Raw genomic sequence first — 24,951 nt, 5'->3', positions numbered from 1 at the left:
TTCCCCAGGGCTGCACTGAAAGCAGAACAGGTGTCAAGAGGACTGAAGTTGTGCTCTTCAACAGGTACTCTTTCAGCTAGATGTATCCAAACCGCTGCTATTCTTCTGGTCTAATTTTCATTCACCATGGCCACCATCACAGTAAGCCCATGCCATGTGCCACTCTTCGTATGTGAAAAGGCATGATGTACACCATATACAGTTTAACTACATGCAAAAAGAAAACAGAAAATGCTTAGCCCACAAAAATGCCAAGACTGGTGGACGTTGAGCTGTCCTTCCTTCTTCAGCTAAAAGTCAGCATTGTAGTTGGCAGATTCCTGTGCCACACAATCCGACAGACCTGTAAGCAAGAGACCTGTCTTCAGAATAGAAGAACCTTGCAGTACTCACTGGCTGTTCCTCCTATCTTTCACGCTGCACTTAACATGAAAACGTTCTACCAGAATATGCCTTTTACCCTATCACATTTCTCTGTCCTCTCTTACACAGAAGCATAATAAGTTCTTCACATGAGGTTTTGTTCAGATTGTTCGTACGGGTGTTTTGTCAGTCTCCTCCTGTTCTCTCTACATCGGAGCTCCCACACACACATGAATATGGGGCCTAACTCTACTGAATTGCGCATGCCCTGCAGCTCCCAGCTGCTCCGCAAGAACGCCTGTAGCAGCCTAGCACAAACGCTTATAAAAGAAGAAGGTGACATCCCTTAATGGCTCACCCTTTCAAACCCATTCACATGCACTACAAGATAAGCCAGGTCACTTCCACCATGTACCATACTCTGTGTGATACTGAAAAGCTTCTGAGTGACTGTTGTAAGAAGTGGACTGGTAATAAAAGACAGTCCCATTTGTCCTGTGAGGAGGGGAAGAAAGTTACTTTCCAGAATAGAGAGGATTCTGAAAAGGTGATGCCTTTCCACCTGCCCACTAACTAATGTACTCCCATTGGCAGCCCCTAAATGGCAGAGAAGCATTTCTTTTGCAAGAAAACCCCTGTGAAGTGTTGCATCATGCATTTGCACTGGTTCAGAACTTGGAGAAGGCAGCAATTCTTACTGTTTTTAAAGAATAAGGTATTTTATTATGGAAGTTCATCTTCATAACAATGTGTGCAGCAAATGACAATCATTAAAAAAAAACCTCAAAAGTTTGTTTCATGAAAACAACAGGATGACTATTTACATTCACTTTCTACCACAAACAATGAAATACCTGAAGCAGTTGAGGCAGTAAATATTCTTTTCATGTCTTGAGAGATTATTGAACACTAACTTGACATTGTACTGACACACAGCAACAGGGGTTCAAGATGTTTAGATAGCCCTGACCAAGCTGTACACTGCAGGAGGTCAAAAAATGTTGGCTACACACTTATGTGAACTATGTCTTCTCTGTTGTTTTAACTCAGGAAATTGATCTCTTACAGGGAACTTTAGGAAAAATGCTTCAGTATGAAAAAAACCCAAACCCTTGACAATACGATGTTTTGATATCTGAAGAAGACTTTATCCAGAACTATCTCAACTGTTTGCTATTGTTCAGCACATCCCAGGACTCCTCCCAAATTACTCTCTGCTTCCCCTGACAGTTGCATCTAAACAGAAATCATCACTGACAGAACCAAAAATACTACATACTACTCTGAAATATTTTAAACCCCTAAAATCAGGTCTATGAATTACTCTGTGTATACATGAGGTATTTGCCAACAAGGATATTTATACAGTAAGAAAAATACCATAACATTTATACCTAATTTACAAATATTCCAACATTATAGAAATGATGTTGTTGGCTTTATGTAGGAAAATCTAGTTACAGAGGTTGGAAAATGAACAGCAACGTGTAATTGAGCCCTTGTTAAAGGTATTCATCAAAACCCAGAGACGTTCTTGTTTGCACCTGTCCCCTATGCTATCTCTTTTTTTTCCTCTCTCTGCTTCTGCTTCTACTGCGTCTGCTCCTTTCTCTGTGTTCCACTTTACTGCACTTCTCCCCATAGCTCTCTCTGCTTCTTTTCTTGTCTCTATGAACGTCTGCGCTGGGGCTTCTCTTTTCATGTTTCCTGTGCCACTCTTCACCAAGGCTTTGACTTGGACTTTCTCTTATTTGCCTTTGCCTGGAACTGCTGTGACTTGTGCAAGGGCTTCTCCTGCTCCTCTCATCCGTGCTTGGGCTTCTACCATTCCTCTCCTTTCTTTCAGTTTCTCTCTCGTTGGTGCTATGGTATCTGCTTCTGGACCTTCTTTCCCCCTCACAGGAGCTCCATTTGTTGCTCTCCGCAGAACTGTCTTGCTTTAAAGGCCTGTATGTCTCCCTATCTTTGTCCTTTTTACCATGACTACTGGAGAGATCTTCATAAAGTTTTTCCTTCCTTGTCTTTGCCTTTCCTTCTGAATCGCTGCTGCTGCTGCTAGCCTCTGAAAACTTGTCTTTTTTTCTTTTCTTAGAATCCACCTTCTTTTGTGCCGCTTTATCTCCGCTGTCAGTCTCGCTGTCACTGCTGCTTACTGAAGTCTCACTGGAGGATGAGGAAGAGGATTTCGTCTTATGTTTCTTGTGTTTACTTTTGCTTTTTTTCTTTTGCTGTTTTTTCTTCTTTCTCTCTTTCTTTTTCTTTTTCTTCTCCAGACGATCCAACTTCCTTTCAATTTCAAAACAGAACAGTAGTGCAATCAGATGTGTTAAGATATTCTAAATTACAAAGACTTTTAAAGTTCACTACTTCTGACAATGACTTACACTATAGCAAATATGCTGTTTTCCTAAAAACATGTTGAATTCCTTTCCCCTTTCAGCAAAATATTATGTTTAAGCTTCTAACCTGAGGTTAACCATATTAAGAATCCTCCTGTAATCCACAGCTGCTCCCTCACAACAGGGGGATATGATTTTTTAAATTCTTTAATTTTAAAAAAGATAAGTAAGATGTATCAACTTTAGCCTCGTAACGAGGAATAAATACATTCAGTAGTGCTTATCTCCCTTGTCAGCCTGCTCTGGAGACTGGGAAATCATCGCTGCTTTTGTTTGTACATTTTTAGAAGAGATTTTGAAAATGAAACAACCCCCCCACAATTAACATTCACCTTCTATTAATGATGGAAACAAGACACTCTAAAACCTGCATCTCCGAGTCTTACAGGCAAACAGTATGTGTCTTTTCAATAACCTCTTCTGACACAACTAAATATTTCCATCTTCTAGCCATAAGTACAATATTCCACCATGCACATGATGCATTCACTGTTATCTGACTGCTTTCACCTAGTTTTAATTTCGTATCTGTGCTTACTCTTCTCTTATTCAGTGATTGAATAGTGAAACTACTTTCAGTGTATTTGAAAAAATCCCTTCAGACTAGTAATATCTAAAGGACCCAAATATTCACTGAACTTAACTTTCAAAATATGAAGTATTATAATTTCATTGTGTTGGGCCAGAAGAAATTAAAAGTACATATTTTTTTAATTACTCAAACTCCATACACATTCCTTACTTAAAAGTAACATAAAATACGCCAGTTGCTTTCAGAGAACTATTTATTATATATGCAAACACCATATGTACCTACCTGCTCATGCACCTGCTTAGCCATTCACCTTTCTCCCTTCCTCCCATTGCCCATGTACATGCCCATGTCTTTTAACCTAAAAGGCCATTTTAACTAATGATACCTGTACGGGATCTACTAGGTAGGAATAGTTAATATTTTTCATTTGAAACATTTTCAGGTTATTTCAAGATAACATTGCAAAATAACAGAGCAAAAAGAAAGCAAGATCAGTAGGACAGAAGCAAAGAATGAAAAGCTCATTGACTTTTTATTAGAACAAGACCACAGGGAGCTCCCTCTGCTGGAGCACCAAATGGGAAGCCCTGAGCTGAAAGCACTGTGGAGCTGAGCCAGCCTTGACTGGGTGCAAGGTGAGGTTCAGTTTAGCCACACAAACCTTGCCAAGTTGTGAACCAGTAAACAAGAACATGGGATTTTTAAGCCTGGAAGAAGATGCTATGAACAGTGGAGGCAAAATCATACCTTAAAACCGGCAACTGACAGCATCTTCAGCGAGCCAATTGTTAGTACTTCAGTATACCTGTTAAACTGGAAACAAGCCCCAGCGCAAAGGCATCACAACAAGACTAGAACAGCCAGATTAAACCAAAACCAATTGGATTAAAAGCCCATGCTGCATAATGCCATTTGTGGTCAGGTGCATGCTCAACTAAGCTGATTTTCTTCTATACTGATGGTGCTAAATTCTTCAGTGGCATAGAAGAGTTACAGGGACAACCACACAGTCAGAACTCCTGGTGATACAGACCCCCTTCACCAGGTATCACACTTACCTTAGAAGTTTCTGTTTCTGTTTGGTTGACAGTGATTTTAAAAATTCAACTTCTGGATCATCCTCTCCTTCACTTGCAATGAATTCCTAGGAAAATATGGCAAGATGTTAAGTTCTTACATATAAAAATTATCTTTTCATTCAGATTTCTGTACTTAAACTGATGCCTCTATGCACCTTATTTTTGCACTGGCACAAATATATTCATATTACTAAGTCAGCTTAAGACTCTCTGGAAAGAGCAGCATACTCACTGCAGAGCAAAAAAATCCCCCACATTCTGTCTCAGAAGCTGAGTAGGTGTTTAATGTGGGGTTATACAACAGGAGTTATTAGGAACGTATGAAAAAATCACTGCTAGGGAAAGAAACATTTCTGAAATAGTTAATAAAAATGAGCCCATTCTATAGCCCACATGATTCCCCAGGATAAGTCACTCCATTGTTATCATGCTTGGATGAATAGGTAAGATGCTAGTCCTGCCTGAACTCAGGGTAATTTAAGCAAATTACTTTTCTGTCTCGCTTTAGTCATTAGGAAAATGGGTATTAACACATCTACCTCACTGTTGTGCTATTAGTCTTCAAATGTTCATAAAGTGTTCTATCAATGCAAAATACCGTAATCATATAATCTACATACAGTAACGCAATCAGCAAAGCATAGTTACTTTTGAAGACCCTGAATTCTTCAAATTATGTGCATCTGGTACACTACATTTCTCCACCGTGATGTTTTTAATTGTAGCCACACTCACGAGCAGAAACAAGAAATAAAGATTAAAAGCTCATCCCAAAGAACCCCTCCACCACACCTAACATGAACTAAACACATTGGTATCACTGTGGTTAATTTAACAGTGCCCCCATGCTAGGTTTTTCTGGGGTACCCAGCTTTTTTAAATGCAAAGGTACATCCATCTGTGGAGATGCAATGAACTGTTGATTTACTCAAGATGTCAAGGCCAGCTTGAAGTCGTCCCCTCTTTAGAAGTGGTTTGACTATCCTGCTGTATGGACAAAGGCCATTTCATGGTGGCTCACTCAAGGAGCACATATGAATTTTTCACTTTATGTTTTTATTAAAGCACCTCAATTAGAAATGTACTCTGTGCAGTCTAAGTAAAGACAATTACACATTTTCACCCCCCAAAATAATAAATGTAACAATAGTCAATCAATTTATTTGACTGACTCAGATACAGCATTCCTGGCAGCAATTACTTGTGCATACTTCCTCAAACTTCATCCAAAGGTTAGCATTGTATCAGAAGTACGTGGCAAAAGCCCTAACCACCCCTTCAGGAAAAATACAATTTCTAATCACCCAGAGGAGGGATTTAATTTATTATATGTGATTTTAAAAGAAGTAATTTATGATTCACCATTCTGACTGAAACAAAGCTGGAAAGCAGTAAGGTTTTGGACATTTTTCTAGTCCTATAGCTATTCAGCTTTCCTATGGATATGCATATTTGAAAACATTAAGTTACAATTCACAAGCAATCACATTTAGATTTACAGACATTTTCAGCTTACTGGTAAAAAGATCATTACCTGTGATGGATCATTTGCGGTCAAGTTTCTCCCCAGTACATTTTGTTTCAGTGCAAACCCACTGTTTCTCATCTCCGCTATTAGCTCCGAGGGGTGCATTGATGGCCCTGTTCACAAAAATCACAGTCTGAATGTATCATTTATATCTCTCTACCTTTTTTGGACTCCACAGTAGGAATTCAGCTGAAGCTTTGTTAAGTAAAATCACAGCTAAATCAACTCAATAATCTTCTGCTGAGCAAATAATCAGATATGATTTTCTAAAACAGCAGTCTGGAGATTCAGAATAGAAAATAATTGCATTTTTCTGTAAGTACAAGGAGATTCTCTTATGTAACTTTGTCATGTTGAAAACAATATATTTAGGTAAGTCTAGAATACATTTTTATTATAGCACAAAAGCACAAGAAACCTAAAGAAAGCACATTAAATAAGACTTTTAGGTACCTCCTCTCCCTTAAAACAACACAAAAATGCTCTTCTGTCACTAATAAGGCATTCTTCATAATGATACAAATTTTTGAACCTTAATGTAAAAAGTAATCATTATTTGAAACTCAGTATACATATAGAATAAAAATAAATACATGTAAAAGTTACCTATATCTTTACTTATTTACTTGGGGCACCCAGGTATGTCTGGCCTCAAGGCTGTGACCTCCTCAGAGATTTCTGGTTTATCAATTTAAAAATCACATTGTATGTTGCACTAGAGGAAGTGTTTGGGATTAGGCACTTGTCATCTTTCTTTACAAACATCTAACAAGGAGTAAAAAATGAGATGTATTTTGGGTCATTCAGACTCAACCGCACAATTTATAACTCCTGTAACTCACTCTTTTGCTTTAACTGAATACCTGTGATCACCTAAACTTCATGTACTTGTCCAGCTAGGTACTTTTCCTTCACCCTAAACACAGACTCTTTTGTTAGGTCGCTTTCAGTATATTTTCTCACTAGTTTACTCATGAACCTTCCTGTCAATGAATTAGCACAACTGTGTAAAGTAAATCTCAATTAGAAGGAATGTAAAACAGAGCATGGAGCACATGATAACTATTACTTCAGTAAACTAACTGTAAATGATAAGATTAACTCGTCTTATGAAACTTACTGATCCTGCTTTGTGGTTTTAAGAGTTCGTTAGTTACTGAGATAGACAAGACTCATAGATTTTTAATGCAGAGTAGTATGGAAAGAGAGATTTTTACTATGGAAAATATATGGAAAGTAAACTAGCATTGTCTCAAACTGTTAGCTTCGACTTCTTAGTTTTCTCATATAATACACTGCATACAGAAACAGGCAGGCCTATATGTAAAGCAGGAAGGAAGAAGATAAAACTTTGAAAATGGTTTAAGGAGCCCTTGCATTACTTTCTTTTCACAAGTCCCTCATTTTGCCTGGCAAAAGAATTTTCTAATGAGATACCTTAGAAGTTTTCCTTGAGTTTACATTTTTATTAAGTAGGGGTTGCTTCCCACCCCCTTGCCATAGATTTTACCAAAAGTGCTTTTTCTTCTTACATGTTAGTGTAATTGTAAGCTCACTGACAGCTGATGAATGTAGATGGGCTCTAGCATCTACATTTTTTGCTTATTTCAAACTTACAACCTTGCTCTGTTTGCCCAAATCTACTCTGGCTAGAGCTGAAGCCGACATTAGACAGAAACCTAACAACAGAACTTGGCTGTCTTGATTTGAAAAAACAACATAATCCAGCCATGCAATTCAGTCAAATACCCTGTACGAGGAAGCTGAATGGAGACAAAGTGTAGAGTCATGAAAGAATAATTCACCATACCAAAGAAACCAAACCATTTGACCAGACTGAAGCCTGGAATACCCCTACTACACAAAGGCAGTAAGAGCCACTGCCTAACAAAGTAACCCCACTAATTTTTCAGGTACTCCCTCTTCAGTGTCAGCACTGTACACATTTTGATGTGTATTGGATACTTATTCTCATTAGCATTAGATAGATTAATATAACTTGTCCCAGTCTATACAGATTTGTGAAAGAACTAAGACAGAAGCTGTAACTTTGTGGTTCTATAGAAGGACTACAGACAGAATCTAGACCAGAGAGGCACAAAGGCATATTGGCCTTCAACAGCACTATTTAACATTATTTTCTAGAAACAAATCCTTCAGGTTTGTTTTGTGCATAGCACTGGAAAGAGGTAAGCAAAACCATTTCCTCTTTTACTTACAATGCTTACAAAGAATGCACAGTACTACCGATTTCTGTGCATTTGCGCCCAGTGGATGTGTGTTGTGCTCTATCACACTGATCCATGCAAGTGAACAAGAGACCTATCGGTGTGCTGCTCCAGCTGGGACCCAACACACAGCTGCATACAAACGTTTGAGCTAGCTTCCGCATGCTTTTTAGAGGTGAAATCAGCACAAGGTTTAAAAACCAAAACTACAGGGAGGCTTAGAAGGAAAGCAAGCCATGCAAAAAAATACTAACAATTACATGACTTTTGTTTCCTTGTTTGTCAATGATGTCAGAGATGCTCATAGCTCCATCTACAATACTTTAGTCACAACAAGGCATTACCACGACAAGGACAGTTAACAAATCCATGTTACCTTGTTTTGTAAATGTATATAAGATACATCACATGCACCTACAGAACCTCGAGACTAAAGCAGTTTATAAGATAAATTTCGGTCTCCCTTTAATTATGAGGGAAACAGCAATTTAGGTTCAACTTAGCTTGTAAGGACAGCCCATAAATAGAAGTAGAGTCAAAACAGTGTTACTTCACAACCCTCCTGTGTGCAGACCCCAGGACATGCACACTGTCCACTACCGTTGATTATGGAGTACTCTGTAAGCACCATGTGATGCCTGAGTTTTAAAAACATGGACATTTTTGAGAGGATGACACAGGCGAACAGCCAATGCCACTGAACTTCTCAGTTGTTCTGCTGCACGATGACATCAACACTGCATCACTACCTTTGCTCAGGTAGCAATGCTAGGCCGCAGTAGAGAGAAAACAGTATCTGATCTGGCAAGTCTTAAAGAGAGTGTTTCCTATCTGCTTACAAAGCCAAGAGGTTTAACTAAGACGTATTTTACAATGGCTGCACAGCTTAAAGTAAAGCTCTATTACTATTTGCTTTTATTCTGCAACACAATGAGAATAAATAAAATTTTTATTCTCACAACTGAACTCCTTTGCTTTGGAATCACAGGAATCAACACTTGGTGGCTTTCTTTTCCCATTCATGACTCAAGAGGCTGATTTTGATTTATACTTTAATGATTTCAATTTAATTATTTTGATAAGCAGATCTGATTTTCTTTGAAGTATCAGTGACAGTTTGAGGTCTCTCAGGGTTCCTGGGCATAAATATTTCATGTGACAGCACTGGGGCTTGTAACACACTTCTTTTTGGGCTGCTTCTTCACAGTGTCTTAAAAAATGTAGATGCCTAAATGTGTGAGCAAATGATCACATTCCTATTTCCACACTGCAAGTAAGTGTGGAAGTGTAAGTAAGGAATTTCTCCTGGCCAGTACAAACAAGGGAGACAAAAACTGTAAAAGCAACTACAAACACTGAACCCCAATTAACAGAGGTTTGCAAAACTCAGCTTCTCAGAGGTGTCCTTGGCTTCCTTACTTAGGAGCCAAAACTTGTATCTTGGAGGTACCAGTACGCTGCTTGGTAGAGGGCCTCTTCCTCTGTTTGGTGAATTGACTCAGGAGTCCTGCTTCTTGGAGATGCAATTATGCCCACTGTGATCAAACCTGGTTTGCCTGGTAAGCCAAACTGGTCAGTCTTCTCAGCCTTTGGGTTATGACTAAATGTCAACACCCTCCAAGATCTTCAGACAAAAACAGTAATAAGTATACCTGATAGCTATCTGCCTTTGCCTGGCTAAGTTCCAACTAAGTCATAGACTGTAAAACAGATGGTAAGATTGAGCTGAGAAGCTCTCAGCTGGCTAAATCTTGGGAACTGGTGTTAGCTCAGTACTCTTGGACAGCACCCATCAACTTGCAAAAAATCACTCCTGCATCAGGCATAGAAAAATACTTTGTGGAGTATGAAAACTGTCTTCATGGATGAATTCTGTATGGACTCATGACAGCATCTGTGATCAAGCTACCTGTGTGATCTCATGCAGCTGAAAACATCTGGAGATGACACTATGCCATGAGTTGACAGAGCGTTAGATATAGGAATCCTGTAAAAATAGCTGAATGTTACAACTTCTGACAAGTAGTCTCTCAGCATTCATCCATCAGCAAGCTAAAAATAAGTTCAAAGTTACAACGTTTCATCATCTGTTTCTTATTCTTTCTGAAACAAGTCAAATACAGTACCTTGCTATTTTTGAATCTGACTGTCAAGCTTATTTTCTGGAATTTACATTTTGATAGGGGAAAAAAAAAGAAAAGAAAAAACCCTTTAAAACTTTTCCAGATGACATTTGCTTAAAACTAAAACATTTATCTGCTTTAAAATTAAGTCACAGTCTTGGAAAAGCTTTTTACCATATAGTCGAATTAATTGCACACTGATATCATACTTATTTTTATGCATTGAGACAACTGACAACTTGTTAAGTTTTCTTCAGCTACAGGTATTTAAGATTATATTAAGGGCTTGCACAAAAGAGGTTCCATAGTTAAAGACCCATCAAAGGATTTTTAAAACATTTTTTCATGGCTTTTAGAATTCTTAAGAAATGGTGTTGTCAAGCAAATAGGCTACAGCTTCTTCCTGATTCTTAATTCCCACTGAAGTTCTTGCTTTACTAATTCTGTGTTATCTTCTGTTTAAGATACTAAGGAAAAAATCCAGATAACTCAGCTGACTCAGAGTCAGGGTGCAAAACCTGGACACTCAAGCCATTCAGTAAAGTGTGAAAAGAAGGATTTTAGTCTACACAAAGTACAACCTGAGCGCAACCTTGGCTCAACAGCTGTTGGTGTACCTTCATATTTGTACAATTAAATAAACAAAAGAGTTGTAAATAGTTTTTTTTTCTTCTGAAGCCTATATGAGGATCAATTATACTGGATTACAGAAGGGTAACACACTAGGATTTCTACAACATATTGGAAATGCCTTTTTTTATAACAAACAAAGATCACCCTGATTTCTTATCATACTTAATTGAGATCTATTTAACAGAATCAGTTCTGGTTCTACTGAACAACCAGGGGGGAAATACAATTCTGGATTTCAGTTATTTAAATGCCTAGCTTACAGCAAGCTCTACCCACCCTTCACTACTGCCCCCACTCCTGGCTCCGAAACAAAAGAAACCTATAGCTGCAATTAATGTTCGATTTTTTCTGTACTGCTCCCGAAGCTACAAATGCAGAACGTATGTAATGCACTGTTCTTGCCAGAGTGTTTCTTCTAAGGTGCTTGGGCACAGGAGAACATCGCTAGCTGTAATGAACCATCTAGCAGACTTGCATTAAAACATCTAAAGCACATTTTTCGAGTTATCCAATATTAGAGAACAGTATGCTAAAACCTCCATTCATAGTGACTGTAATGATGAAATACCACTTTTTCTGCAACGGTTTCAGTGGCAGTAAAGACAGACCATAATGTTATGATTGCCAGTATCATCAAAAATAGCAGTTTTAATTCTATCTACTCATGATGCACAATCTTGACAGTACCTGCTCAATTTATTGATAAAAGCTTTTGCTGCTGCCACAGTGCAGATGGGCAAAGTGAGTTATTCTTTGCAATCAATTAAGTTTTAAATGGATTTTTATTTGGAATACATATAGAAAGCAAACGGATAAGAAACAGTAATAATGTAACCACTATTCCCACCTGTGGCAGGGGAAATTACAGTAACCAGATGTACTTAAGATAGTGGCAGTTATGCATCGCTATGAAAGGAAACAGACTACTCAGTGTAAAAATTACTGGAAAATGCAGTAGATTCTTCATGGTATCATTTTAATTATAACTTCTTAACCTTTATTTTAACTAATGCCCATTTTGTGCATCATTAAAACTGAACATTTGGAATAGGGCTTTTCTACAGATTCCCCTTCCTGAGAATGTCTTCTGGTGTGGGACATCTTTTAGTTTATAGATGTGATGATTTTAACCTAAAAATGTCACCATCATCATACTTTGGACTTGGTAACGGAGATGTAATTTATATGAACATGAATGTAAACACAACACACGTGCATATCCACTATCAATTCACTGGTATATGTCACACTTAGTATACTCCACTCCAACATGCTTAAAAATCAATTTACAAATAAAGGACAAAATACTTTCAAGGCTTATCCTTTATTATTACATATTTTTTGTTAACAAAGCAGGCCTAAAGCATGTTGTCTTCATTCTTTCTTATATGCATTTTGGACAACATGAGGCCATAATTCTTCCAAATGGAAATTTGATTTTCTGTGATAATTAAAACTAACAGTGATAACTAAAGCCATGCTCTGCTACAGAAAAATAAATAAATAACTACTCCAGGGAGTCTGCAAACAGCTCTTCCACATGAACTACATTTCCAAAAACCATTCTGCTGGTGAGTTTCAGTTTAGCACACCATCACACAGAGGATGAATATACTCCAGATTCAGAATGCTGCCTTCTCTGGGTGGTAGCAAAGGCGTAATGCATCATAAAAGGCTGTTTAGGTTTTGCCTTAAAAAAGTAACTAACTTTAAAATTAGCACAGACAGTTTTGTCAATACACCCATGTACTTTCTCTGCACAGTTTTGTGTGTCTTTTTTCATATGGCTTAAAAGGAAATTGAACAAAAATGGAGAAAAAAAAATAGAAGTCACAGACTGAGCCTAATCACACTGTACCATCTGTGAACTTTTACAGTGGTTGTGACAGAGATAGTAGACATTTATTTATTTAAAGGACAAAGAACTAATATCAAAATTATGTGCTCACGATTCCTGGTTATGCAGAACATAGCAAATTTATGTTGCCTCCACTAATTCAGAATTGATCATTTTTTTTTTATTGATAATTTTCCCATCCATTTCAGAGATGGCTGCATTCAGACCATATTTACACTTCAAAGCGACTGCTGCAGTTGGCATTGAGAGAAATCGATGAATAAAAAACCTCTGGCTTTTAATTAGCTCTTCTTCAGAGGGTCTGCAGTTGAACTGAATTTAACACTTTAGCACTGATTTCAGTTTAATTTGCCATGCTTTTGTCGTTGGGTATTTCAGAGAAACCAAAGTTTCCTTTTGACTTTTTTTCTGAGTAGTAAAAACCATTTAACATTATCAAACTGCTTTAGGAATCCATATTTATTGCTTTAATGCCAAGCACAAGGCTTCTAATAGAAATCTGTATTTTATGCATTCACACCAAATACAGAGTGTTCTGAAACATAAATAGAGGATTATTCTAAAATATGACAGTTAACTATGTGAAGATTTAGTTAAGGTTCCTACTGTTCACAATCAAAGGTCTCAGCTGCAGATCATAAAGGAAGGTTTCATACACTGTATGTTTCTACAGATGACCATTTATACAAATATTCACAGTTAACATATTCAAATACCTTTTCTTTGTTGTTTTAGATTCAAGAGAACACAAATAAATTTCTGTATTCCTGATACAATGCAGATTTCTATCTATTTGGAAACAAAAAAATACCATATTTGTCACTAAAAAAATACACGATCTAGACATAATATAGATTTTTCTTTTGCTGTCTCTGTACGACCGATTAATTTAAGTGATTACTATTGAAAGGAATTTCACCCAAAAGCTAAATATCAGATGAACACACTAAGCGATAGACTGATGGAAACTACAACCACAATTAGTTTAAGGGCACTCAGGCAGTGAAGGAAGAGGACACAGACTGTAGGAGCTGATAATGAGTCTTCAGAAGGCTGCATTTTCATAGACATACCTAGAGTTTCTTTCTCTCTGTAGACCATAAGACACGAGATGCACACACGTTACTCCATTATAGCTTTACCATTTTTGCCTGAATTTTCCACAACACTCTGATTGCTTTATAGTACTCTATTTCTCCTTGGTATTTTCACTGGACAGATCACATACAGAGCCAGCTGGCTGTAAATCATTCAAAGTAGTCCATAGCAAAGAAGGATGCTCAGCACTCTCCAGTCTTAGGTTTCACAGGCCAAGAGCATAAGAAACATTTTTAACCTTACCATCCCACTTCTAACTATGTCATTCATAAAATTTCCTCCCCATCTGAGACACTAGCCTGACTTGCTGATAGTAATAACAGGTTATTTGTTCAAAAAAAACCCCAGATGATTAAAGTTGTAAGCATTTAAGCTTCCACAGCTTTTTATCAATCCCAGCTCCTCAGCCCTCACTGAATAAGATAGATTGCTTGGGGGAAAAAATAATAAAGAATAATAATAATTAAAAAAGTAGTACTGAGTTTGTCCTATCTTTACCTGATCAAGAAAACTGTAGGCAATTTTGAAGTAAAATAACAGTATGACTTCAAAGCATTTGCACAGAAAACCTACCAGTCTCCATTCTAAAAAGTCAAATGCTTTTCAGATTTCACAAACAAAAGGTACTGAAAAGCACACAGATCAGCAGATGCTGCTGTTTAATGATGAAAAAGGATTGTAAAAACAGGCAAACTTCTAGATACTAGTGATCTGGGGTTGTTTTGCTGGTATATATTACATATTTTACACATGCATATATACACAGTGACACATGAAGTCAGAACCACAACTGATATTTTCACCTTGTCTGAAATCTGAAAGTTAGGGTTTTATCAGTAAAAACCCTTGTAAATCAGTTTAGCCAAAGAAGCATTTTGATTGCCTAATTTAGCTTTGTAAAGGAGAAATAAATCTTGTAAGTTGGTCCCCGTAAGCCTCACAGCTGGAATATTCTAACACTACTTTGCAGTTTCCAGTGATCAAAGTAAGTTACTTTCTATCTAAAACTAAGAATTTCATAATGGAAATAATGCAACACCAGGGGGTGCAGTTATCATGAAATAATTACACTCCTGGGAGATTACAGACAAGGCTGTACCCCAGGGGTGTGATTATCCCATGATAACCACATCCACTGAAATTGCCTTATTGCAAAAATAATCTCTATTCACTGGTGAGATATTATTCAATAGGCACTTTTTTAACGGTAAGATTATTATTTTTTTGGTATGAATTACCAGCTAGATGAGTAAAATGGTCCCAGAAGCAAAATAACCAAGCCACCATGCCTAAGTTAAGGTACTGATTGTGATTTTTCTTGTTTGCTGGAGCGCTGCAGTGTACGTCAAATCTTGAACGACAGCAGCCTCTCATCACAGAACACAGTTCTGCGCCACAGACATGCATTCGCCTTGCAGTGGTTCCACCTGGGTGAACTGAAGTCCACGAGTGGTCTTTGCATACAAGATATTCAACACTGAATCCAAACCAGCAATTGCCATCAGTTTATGTTCAAAGAGGAAGATTACAATGCAGTCTTCACTGAAGATTCTAAGACAAGTATCCTTCTGCTGAAATAAGAGAATCACAGCTTATAGAATTTATGTGGCAGAAAAAGCCTATATTGGTGCTTATTTTGTGATGTGGAAAAAAAAATAGAAGTATGTAGGTGATCAATAACTCTTTCCTTACAGAGAATCAGAGTAGAAACTTCACATAATACAACTAAATCAGGCATAGGAGTTTCATTTTCATTCGTTTGAACTCAAACATTTCCGCTGAGGCTGAAAAAATAGTCTCAGTCTAGATAAGACATTCTGGTTTGATCTCCTGAAGCAGGAAAAAAATTAGAACAAAACACAAACTGCATTTTTATCAAGTGCTCTTGAATTTGGCTTCTGCATTACTTAAACTTTTTTTTCAACTCAAATAAGAAGTCTAAGTGCCCCTGAAACTCACTGATTTGGGCATTTGAACAAACCAACCAATCAACCCCACTAATTCCTGGGATTTTGTTAAATGAAAGTTACCATTGAATTAAGAACTTTGAAGGCCCAGTTCTTGGACAAAGTAAGAAGGATGGGGAAAAGCTGCTCTTCCTGTATTTAACTCAATTATTTGGTTATCCTAATAATATTACTTTCATTTTCTGTCAAAAGCTTTTGCTTTTGATCAAGGAGAAAGATGAAAATGTCCCTCCAAAAAAGCAAGTGCCAATCCTTTATACATCCATGAAGATTTGTTATCAATACTATGGCTATCACTGTTTGTACTGGCTTTGGCTAGGATAGAGTTATTATTTTTTTTCCACAGTAGCTTGTATGGGGTTGTGTTTTGGGTTTGTGCTGAAAACAGTGTTGCTAATTCAGGGATGGTTCAGTTATTGCTGAACAGTGCTTGCACAGCATCATGGCCTTTTCTGCTTCTTACCTCACAAGTGAGTAGGCTGGGGCTGCACAAGAAGTTGGAAGGCGGCACAGCTGGGACAGCTGACCCCAGCTGACAAGAGGGATATCCCACACCATATGACTTCATGCTCAGCATATAAAGCCAGAGGAAAAACGAAGAGTGGGGGGATGTTCAGAGGTAGGGTATTTGTCTTCCCAAGTAACCGTTATGAATGATGGAGCCATTCCTGGAGATTACACCACCTACCTGCCAATGGGAAGTAGTGAATGAACTTTGATTTTGCTTTATCTCATTAAATTGTCTATCTTAACCCATGAGTTTTCTCACCTTCATCATTCTGATTCTCTCCCCCATTCTGCTGTGTGGGCCGTGAGCAAGTGTTTTGGGGATGAGCTGCCTACCTCTGCTAAACCGTCCTGTTTCCTTTCCCGGTTAATTAACTCTGTTCAATAATGTTCCTGAGAGCAGTCACCCTTCTACACTAGATATTTTTAAAGACTTCAAAGTTATTACATGATGGAACTCAGTCATGAGTCTAACTGATACATAATGAACTTCTCCTGGGGTTCCTCAACTTGTGTGTATGAGACGTTTCCATCCTTTACAGCAAAGCAGCTAAGTTCCTACACACTCCTCTTTGGACAGAAATACATTCGGGTAAATACAGTAAGACAGCAATGGACAAAACAGAGAAAAATAGACTGACTTTACGTGTGCTTCTTTAAAGCAGAAAAACAAGATTCAGAAACAATAGGCCTGTTGAAAGTCTCCTACAGGGAAGCCAGACCATTTCTTTAAAGCTACATCTGCAGAAATTTGTGATGCCAACGTCCTTATAATATCAGATTCAGAACCATAAGGCCGAGGGTTCCCAAGTACTGATTGCTTAGAGATTCATTACCAGCCAAGATACTTTGCAAGGCAGGGACTAGCATCTTCCAACAGCGTGCTCTAACAAGGGAGAATGTTTCCAAACTTTAAAGAATCCTAAGCTAAATTTAAGTAGTGTAACTACCACACACTGCTTAGAAAAAATTACTCAGTTCAGTTTGCAAGAAAACAATGAGAGATCATCTTCTATTAGAATGAAGACTATAACTCACAAGAAATAAAGTGCTACCAAGTAACTAAATTTGAAGCAATAGAGATCATTTCAAAGACTTCATAAGAATATTGCAAAAATTTGCTCTTTAAAAAAAGATTAAATTCAATGATTTACAGCCTAAATTGGGTCCTTCTAAATACTTCTAAATTCTTTTATAAATACTTTATAAAAGAATTGCAGTGCAGGTATATTGACTACTGTACTAAAATTTTATTCCTTATTGTATCTGCAGTTATCAGATGTACCCTTCCATTTATGAGACAATATTTACATTTCAGTTTCCTGACATACAGGCTAGGATCAAGCTTTCAAAGATGATTTTCTACATATACAGTTACTTCCTGACCTTTGAAAGTATTATTTGCTCTAAAACCTTAGCCCAACATTTGTCAACTTTGAGACCTGATTGCAAACATTATTTTTTACACATTTATCTATTAAAACCCTGAGTCAAATAAATTAAATACACATTCCAGGCTTGCTGTATACCATAAGCAATCACTATCCTTGAAAACCATATTGATCGCTCTCTTCAGAGATACGTTTTCTTCTGTATTCTAAAAATGAACAGACAGCTTCTGGAAATCGCTCTTTGGAGTTCAGACCTTAGATGCCAAGTCGTTTCATAATTTATACACATACTTATTGATATTCATAATTAATGAATATCACAGGACTATTTACATGGGTTTTACCAGTTTTCTAAGCATGAAGAGTCACTTATTTGTCATACATGGTGGGGGAGCGTGGAGATGGGTGGGAAAAAAATAAAGTGCTTTTGGTCTGTTTGTAGTTTTTTAAACCTAATCATAAAGGTTTCATAAGAAAATATTATATCGTTACAAGTGTCTGTCCCTTAAAAAGCAGTATTTTTTTGCAGTTCTGGCCAATCTAAGTAAGAATAGTGTGGCAATGGACATATTTGCAGTACTACAATATAATCAGAAAATCATTAGGAATTTAGTCTAGAAACACAAAAGCAGCTTAGGAGTGCATGCAAACATTGATAAAGAGGAGCAGGAAGAAGCAGAGCTTGAGAAGATGTGCTGTACAGAGTAGCAGAAGAAAGTCCCTAGAGGTGGATACCAATTCAGCATTAGGGCTAGCAACAAAGCATTAAGTAGAAGTAATGAGAGGAAACAAAAAGCAGCAAAGAGAAACCGTCAAGACAAGATTATATTGTTGGGGGATACTGGTAAGAACATGATAGAATTTGTCTTTTTAATGTTGCAGTGTTGATAGGAAATGTAAAAACACTGTTTTACCTTCAGTGTAGGTTAGTACTACAGAGCTAACTGCAGATCTGCAGCACTGTAACAACTGGGTACAATTAGCAGCAATGCAAAAATAATTATTTACTCCCATCCCAGGTAAGATGCGACTGCTGTCAGCGTTTAGTTAAAAAAACTCCCAACTTTTCTTTTAAACGTGTGATGTAAGCTTTAACTTGGCGTGTAGATGAATCATGAGTCTTAAGAGAGTCAGTGAATTCTGTAACTTGCGTTCTCACTTAACTGTAGTGCTTCATTTGCATACATGGAATTTCCAGAAGGTGTCAAGGGAGCGTAATTTAGCTTGTTATTAAATCAGATGAAGTTTTAGAAAAGCTGATGAAAGGATTGTATTCCTGGGGTTACAAAAAGTAGGCAACCTTTCATATGATGATCTAATTAATGATATTACCACTTCCTATAAGCCTTGTATCTGCTGTTAAATCAAGAACTTAAAATTATTTTAAACTTTACCTACAGTGTTTTTACATAGTTTCCCTGAAAGGAAGAAAATGTATCAGTATCATTACAGCTGACTATTCAAATCCAGGAACAGCGTCTTACAAATTATATATACAAACCCTGATCTGTCACCCAACCCTACGCCCTGAAATCCTTCCTCAACCTATAAAAAAAGTCTATGCTCAGCATAGAACACTGTCTTCTAAGTTCCGAAGTTGAAAATGAGAGGGCATTGGCACACTCTGAGAACAACTGAGTAATTTTACAGCACTGCTCTTCATACAAAATTCATTATGTGTGCTAAATCCTTCTCTTTAGGCTTAGAAACACGGTTTGGAAAGCTACCCAGGGAACATTTATCTGACTAGGAAACATCCACAGCAGTCAAACACTGCCTGCATCTAGATGCATAGTTCAGTTAGGTTTGAAACAAGCAGTTAGTCTTATATTGACATTGCAAAGTGTCCATATTACACTTTTATGAATGAACATTTTCAAGGTCACGCAAGCAAGTACAAATGGTTCCTGCTTTCCCAGCCAAACATATCTAAAATTTACCCATTTGAACTTGGGGTGGGAGCAAGTTCTGCAGCACAAAAGCATATCTGATATGCAAGAGCTGCACAATACAATTCTACCGCCACTGAATGCTCCAAGCGCAATTTCTTCTAAGACAAGAATGAGGCAACAAAATAATGTTATAACCTACTGGAAAAGAAAGGCTAAGAATGTCAACTACAGGATGGCTCACACAATGGTATAATAATCAGACAGTGCCTACAAGCAGGGAAGTGCAAGAAGCACTGTTTCCTTTAACTCCAGTCTTCCAGCACACATCTCAAAGAAATGACATATCCAGGTGATCTAATTCTGAAAAGCAAAATTGTTGGTAGGCTAAATACAGAATAAAACTAAGAGCTACTACATAAAACAGATAACCTGAGGAAAGACAGAAGAAACTAGGTATTATTAAGTGTGCAACTGTAATGGCATCCCTGCAAAACCGAATACACAACATGGCACATGATCTTAAAGCACAGTACAGAAAGGCTGAAGACTCACCCATGTTACCAAGTGTTTCTTTACGGTGTCACAATCTCTTAAAAGCATTACAACTTATGGACAACAAAGTATTGTAGGTAAAAAAGAGATTAAATTTGAATGTTTATATAGAATCATAGAACAGTTACGGTAGGAAAGGACCTTAAGATCATCTATTTCCAAATCCCCTGCCATGCGCAGGGGGACCTCAGACTAGAATACCCACTTCTTCAAACCTCATCTAACACTTTGTGATTTCAAATAACAGGAAAACTAATGGAGGCAAAAAAATGTAGCTCAGGAAGCAGCAAGAAGCCACTGAAAGGAAACCAGGCATTTGGAAATCTAGATTTCAACTGCTTGTCCACCTACAGAAGCACAATTACATATGTGAAACAACCCCAAACCTCTCCTTTTTTTCCAAGTAATTCACAAAGATACACTGATACAGTTCCAGCTTTTCCAAGCAGTTTACCAGAATCTGAACTGGGACAGTCTTTGATGATCTATTACCATTTTTTTTCTTTTGTGACACAAATATTTCATGGTGATATAAACAATCTTGTTGCAGCTTCTCAATTTTTGCCACAGATAGAAGCAAAGCAACATTCATTATGGCATCATTTTAGAATGCATTACTAATTAAAAAAATTAAGTCCCTGTCATTTGGAATATTTAACTTGAAATTGTGGACCCTACATTTAGAATAAAGAAGCATTTTCCCTAATTCATCAACTCTTTGAAATATTGAAACTTAAGCATCCTAAAATTAAACATGGTAAGTTCCCCAAAGGTTTCTAACCTGCATCTTTAAAAGATATTCATTGCCTACCTGAACCATCAGTGGAGACAGAACTGGCATTAATTCCAGACAGGCCAAATAAGGGACATTCTCGGTCAGTGTTTACATGGCCCCACTTGTGGCATTTAATACATTTCACATTCCGCACCTAAAAGGAACAAAAAGAATAAAAATAAAAGACTTGACATAATTTAGTTAACAACATAGCTTAACATTCACAGAAATGTCTGTTATTAGGCATAAGAGAAGCTTTTAAATTCACTGAGAAACAGATGATAAAATTAAGAGAGCTCATGTGAATGCTGCAGCTAGACAATATTTGAAAGATAACCTAGACATCCCACAGAGTGAAATTTACGTAACTTGCCTGGATACCAAACGGCTGATCTCTGATATTCATATCATCCTTAGCGTACCTGTTACACAAACACAAAAGAAAACAAATACTGAGTTTACATTATTTTTTAAACCATAATATACAAAACTATCTTTGATTGTTAAGCGTGTATCCATTTCAGAGATGTACTTCCAGTAAACATGAGTTTTAATGTGTTTGCCAGACAGATGTAAAACTCAAACAAGAACTTGAGCTTATCAAGGAAACAGTTCCAGGTTTACAAGTTTTACTAATAAACTGCCAGGATATGATGAGATTATACAAGTGACCTCTTCAAAGATAAAATGGGGAACGAAAGGGAAGGAAAAAAAGAGAAAAGAATCTGAAAGGCAGGTAATAAGAAATACATTTATTCAGATAAAATCAGACATCTTACTTTTCTCGAGGGGCCACTTTTTGCCATTCAAATTTGTATTCTGTCTCTCCGTCTTGCTATAAAATAGAAAACATAGTAAGTTTGATTCTTTTTTTTCAATACTTTTCAAGTAAGTAGGAACAAAACGTAAAGAAACAATGTAATGAAATACCTCTTTAGCTTCCTCTTGGAATTTTCAGAAATCATGGGAAGAAAAGAAATAATATGTTACTCATACATGTAAAATGCAGCTGGTGTCTAAGCTGGAGACAAAACAGTTTGTTTACATTAATACAATAGTGCAAATACTCAGCAACTAGAAAGTAAATACAGCACACATAAATAATCAGCATCTAGCATACGGTTACAAATCCTGCAAAGCAAGAATAATCTTTCAAAACTACACCAATTTGATATAAAAATACAAAAAAATTGTAATCTTTTTTTCCCAAAAGTAGCAACAATACTTTAAATAAAAAAAAAGGAATTTTTAGCAAAAATCACTAGTTTAAAATTGCATTTGCTCTAAGCTTAAAGGATTAACTTAAGAACTTTAAAAACAATTGCAAAAGTTGCTCCATAAGCACCTCCAAGGATTTCCAAGGGTTTTAACACAAATGGGAAAGATGCATTTTAAAGGGAACATGTTTTCTTTTAATGGGAGTACATTGTCTTAGTTCTGCACTTATATTCAGATTTCCCTAAAATTGACTGATGTAAGTATCCACAGGGTAGTCAGTAACTTCTGTTTATGAATCTACTAAATACAGTCATAGTCACACCTACCAGAGTCAGGTTAGCCAGCATTTTTGGCTAAAGAATCTCTATTATTTATAAAACTCCAACTAATTAACTTATTGCTTGGGTACTTTCTGTGCATGACACGCATCAAGCTGATTTACAGGCAGAAATTTAAGTGAAAGTAACTCTGCCAAAATACAGGTTTGTGTGGTCTGAGTCACCACCTTGGTAAGGTGCAGTCCTCCTCATCAACTGGCTTCAAAATAGGCTAAAGAAACATCTCTGGTCAAGGACAGTATTTCTGCTGTTGCCAGAAAAGATATTTTATTTTCCTTTTTCCCTTCACATTGTACTGTTATTTAAAAAGAAAACCCAACCATTCTCAGTCTGAACATAAAGCATTGTGAGATCAAAATTGTTACATACTATGTATGTCTGCATATTCCCAGAAGAAGAACTGGAAATCACACCTTGTAGCATTACCTCACTACGAACACATTATTTTAAAATAAAAGACATGATGCTTATTTCTTGTGAAGGTTTTTAGCCCTGCAGTCCTGTCTGCTCACAATCAGGAAACCACAGTACCTTTCTTTGCTCCAGGTGGGGCCTCATACATGAAATTAAGTCCATTCTTCACACGTTCATCCCCCATAAGCAATCTAAATAAAAAGGACAGTTTGGGGTATTTATATACATAAAAAAGTGCAACAGGAAATTGTCATAATAACACAATTTTTCATTTGTTAACTTGAGTAACAAAAGTTGAATGTCAAAAAAACTGAGACCAGTCAATACTTTTGCATGTTACGTTGCACACCAAAACCTATACATTTCAACCACAACTGAAACATAACTTTCCACAGAATTATGAAAGACAGATCTGTTCAGCCTGGAGAAGGCTCCAGGGAAACCTTCTAACAGTCTTCCAGTATCTAAAGGGGGCCTGCAAGAAATCTGGAGAGGGACTTTTTACAAGGGCACACAGAGAGAACAAGCTGAAATTACTTTAAACTGAAATTACTTTAAGCTGACAGAGGGGAGATTTAGATTAGGCATTAGGAAAAAATTCTTGCCTGTGAGGGGGTGAGGCACAGGCAGCCCAGAGAAGCTGTGGCTGTCCCATCCCTAGCACTGTTCAAGGCCAGGCTGGATAAGGCTTTGAGCAACCTGATCTAGTGGAAAGCGTCCCTGCCTGTGGCAGGGGGTTGGAACTGGATGAGCTTTAAGGTCCCTTCCAACCCAAACCATTCTATGATTCTACAAAACATACTGTCACACAAGGTTACTTGCTCTTCTGTGCAACACAGCATATTCTGAAATCAATTAGAAGACACAAGCCACTTTAAAGAAGTTCCTGTGACCTCTAGTTAATCCCAAATCAATTTATGAGTCACTGTCCTCTCCTCCTACCACAGCAAATGGGAGGCAGCATTCCAAATAACCCACAACATGCTCTTTACTGCCATGAAAACCTGAAGCAGTGAGAAAAGTGTGTGATCTTATGCCAGTTCTCACCTGTTATCATAGGATTCCTGTTCTTTCAGATACTGTTGCATTAATTCTTCTTGTCTCTTCTTATCATATGATATTTTCTGTTCCGCCATCCATACCTAGTTAAAACAAGTTTGTATTTTAAACAAATACAAACCCCACCACTAAATATGTTCACGTATAAATACTTAACTGGCTTAATCTATTGAAAATACTTAACAAGTGAAAATTCCCATTCTAATCACATAAAATATACTATTTTCATCCAGCATTTCAACAAATGAGCTTTGCATAAGCAGTGTGATTTTTATAAGCTACAATTGCAATACGATTTAAAAACTGAAGAGATATGAGAAAATTGAGTGACCCAAAGGGAAAAGCAGGCTCAGAAGACACCGTGGCTGTGACACTGTCTTTACCACTGCAACACTTCCTGACGGAAGTCTCACAGCCCCCAAACCTCAGGTTCTCTTGGAGCCCCTGGAATGGTCCGGCTCTGGGAAAGAGATTTGGAACCAGGTCAAGACAGGTGGGAAATACCGGGAAAACATGGGCACATCGCGGCAGCTCTCCTGTGCGATGCGTGGTGCCTATTCGTCCAGATCTGAAACGGTGGAGCCAGGAAAAAGGCCATACGGCACCGGTTATACGCACCGGTGAACGAGTAAACCTGAACTTCAACTATCTCCTCACTTTTCCTCTGCCTCTTCCTTCTCCCAGCCCCAGCCCCAGTCCCACCTCAGGACAGCCGACATGCCGTTGCGGTACCAGCCCCGTCCCAGCGCCTCGGTGCGCGCCTCACACGGCCTAACCGACCGCCCGAGGGGCCAGTACAGCCGCCGGGCAAGCGCCGCAAGAGCTCCGTCGCCTCTCTCACCTTCTTGATGTTGGACTTGGAGGCGGGGTGAAAATCCTTCTTGCACATGAAGTTGGCGAAAGACTTCCCCATGGCGGCGGCGAGACAGAAGCTCCAGCACCGACCCGGTCCCTCAGCCAGCTGTCCCCGCCGGGCCTTCCGGGTCGGCGGGCG

The 24,951-nt window shown here is 37.8% G+C and overlaps 1 protein-coding gene across 2 annotated transcripts; it reads right to left on the bottom strand.

The window, feature by feature from the left end:
• Positions 1-1,054: 1,054 nt before the first annotated feature.
• On the bottom strand, positions 1,055-24,922 carry CIR1 (corepressor interacting with RBPJ, CIR1). Of its 2 annotated transcripts, XM_062615869.1 has the most exons (10): positions 24,799-24,922; positions 23,946-24,040; positions 23,016-23,089; positions 21,859-21,872; positions 21,708-21,763; positions 21,302-21,350; positions 20,965-21,082; positions 5,911-6,017; positions 4,356-4,441; positions 1,055-2,649 (listed from the first exon to the last, which is right to left on the bottom strand). In XM_062615869.1, the coding sequence occupies exons 1-10, from the start codon at positions 24,868-24,870 to the stop codon at positions 1,920-1,922; spliced, it is 1,401 nt and encodes a 466-aa protein (XP_062471853.1). In that variant the 5' UTR covers positions 24,871-24,922; the 3' UTR covers positions 1,055-1,919. The 2 variants fall into 2 exon arrangements, with proteins under 2 accessions (XP_062471853.1, XP_062471854.1); XM_062615870.1 differs by lacking the exons at positions 21,859-21,872; positions 24,799-24,922 and having other exon boundaries at positions 23,946-24,046.
• Between the last annotated feature and the right edge of the window lie 29 nt (positions 24,923-24,951).

The sequence above is a fragment of the Pezoporus occidentalis genome, unplaced genomic scaffold (assembly GCF_034315485.1).
Source record: "Pezoporus occidentalis ecotype Australia unplaced genomic scaffold, CSIRO_AGI_Poc_V1 ctg184, whole genome shotgun sequence".
Taxonomy (NCBI): Eukaryota; Metazoa; Chordata; class Aves; order Psittaciformes; family Psittacidae; genus Pezoporus; species Pezoporus occidentalis.
This window is presented reverse-complemented; position numbering and strand designations above follow the sequence as displayed.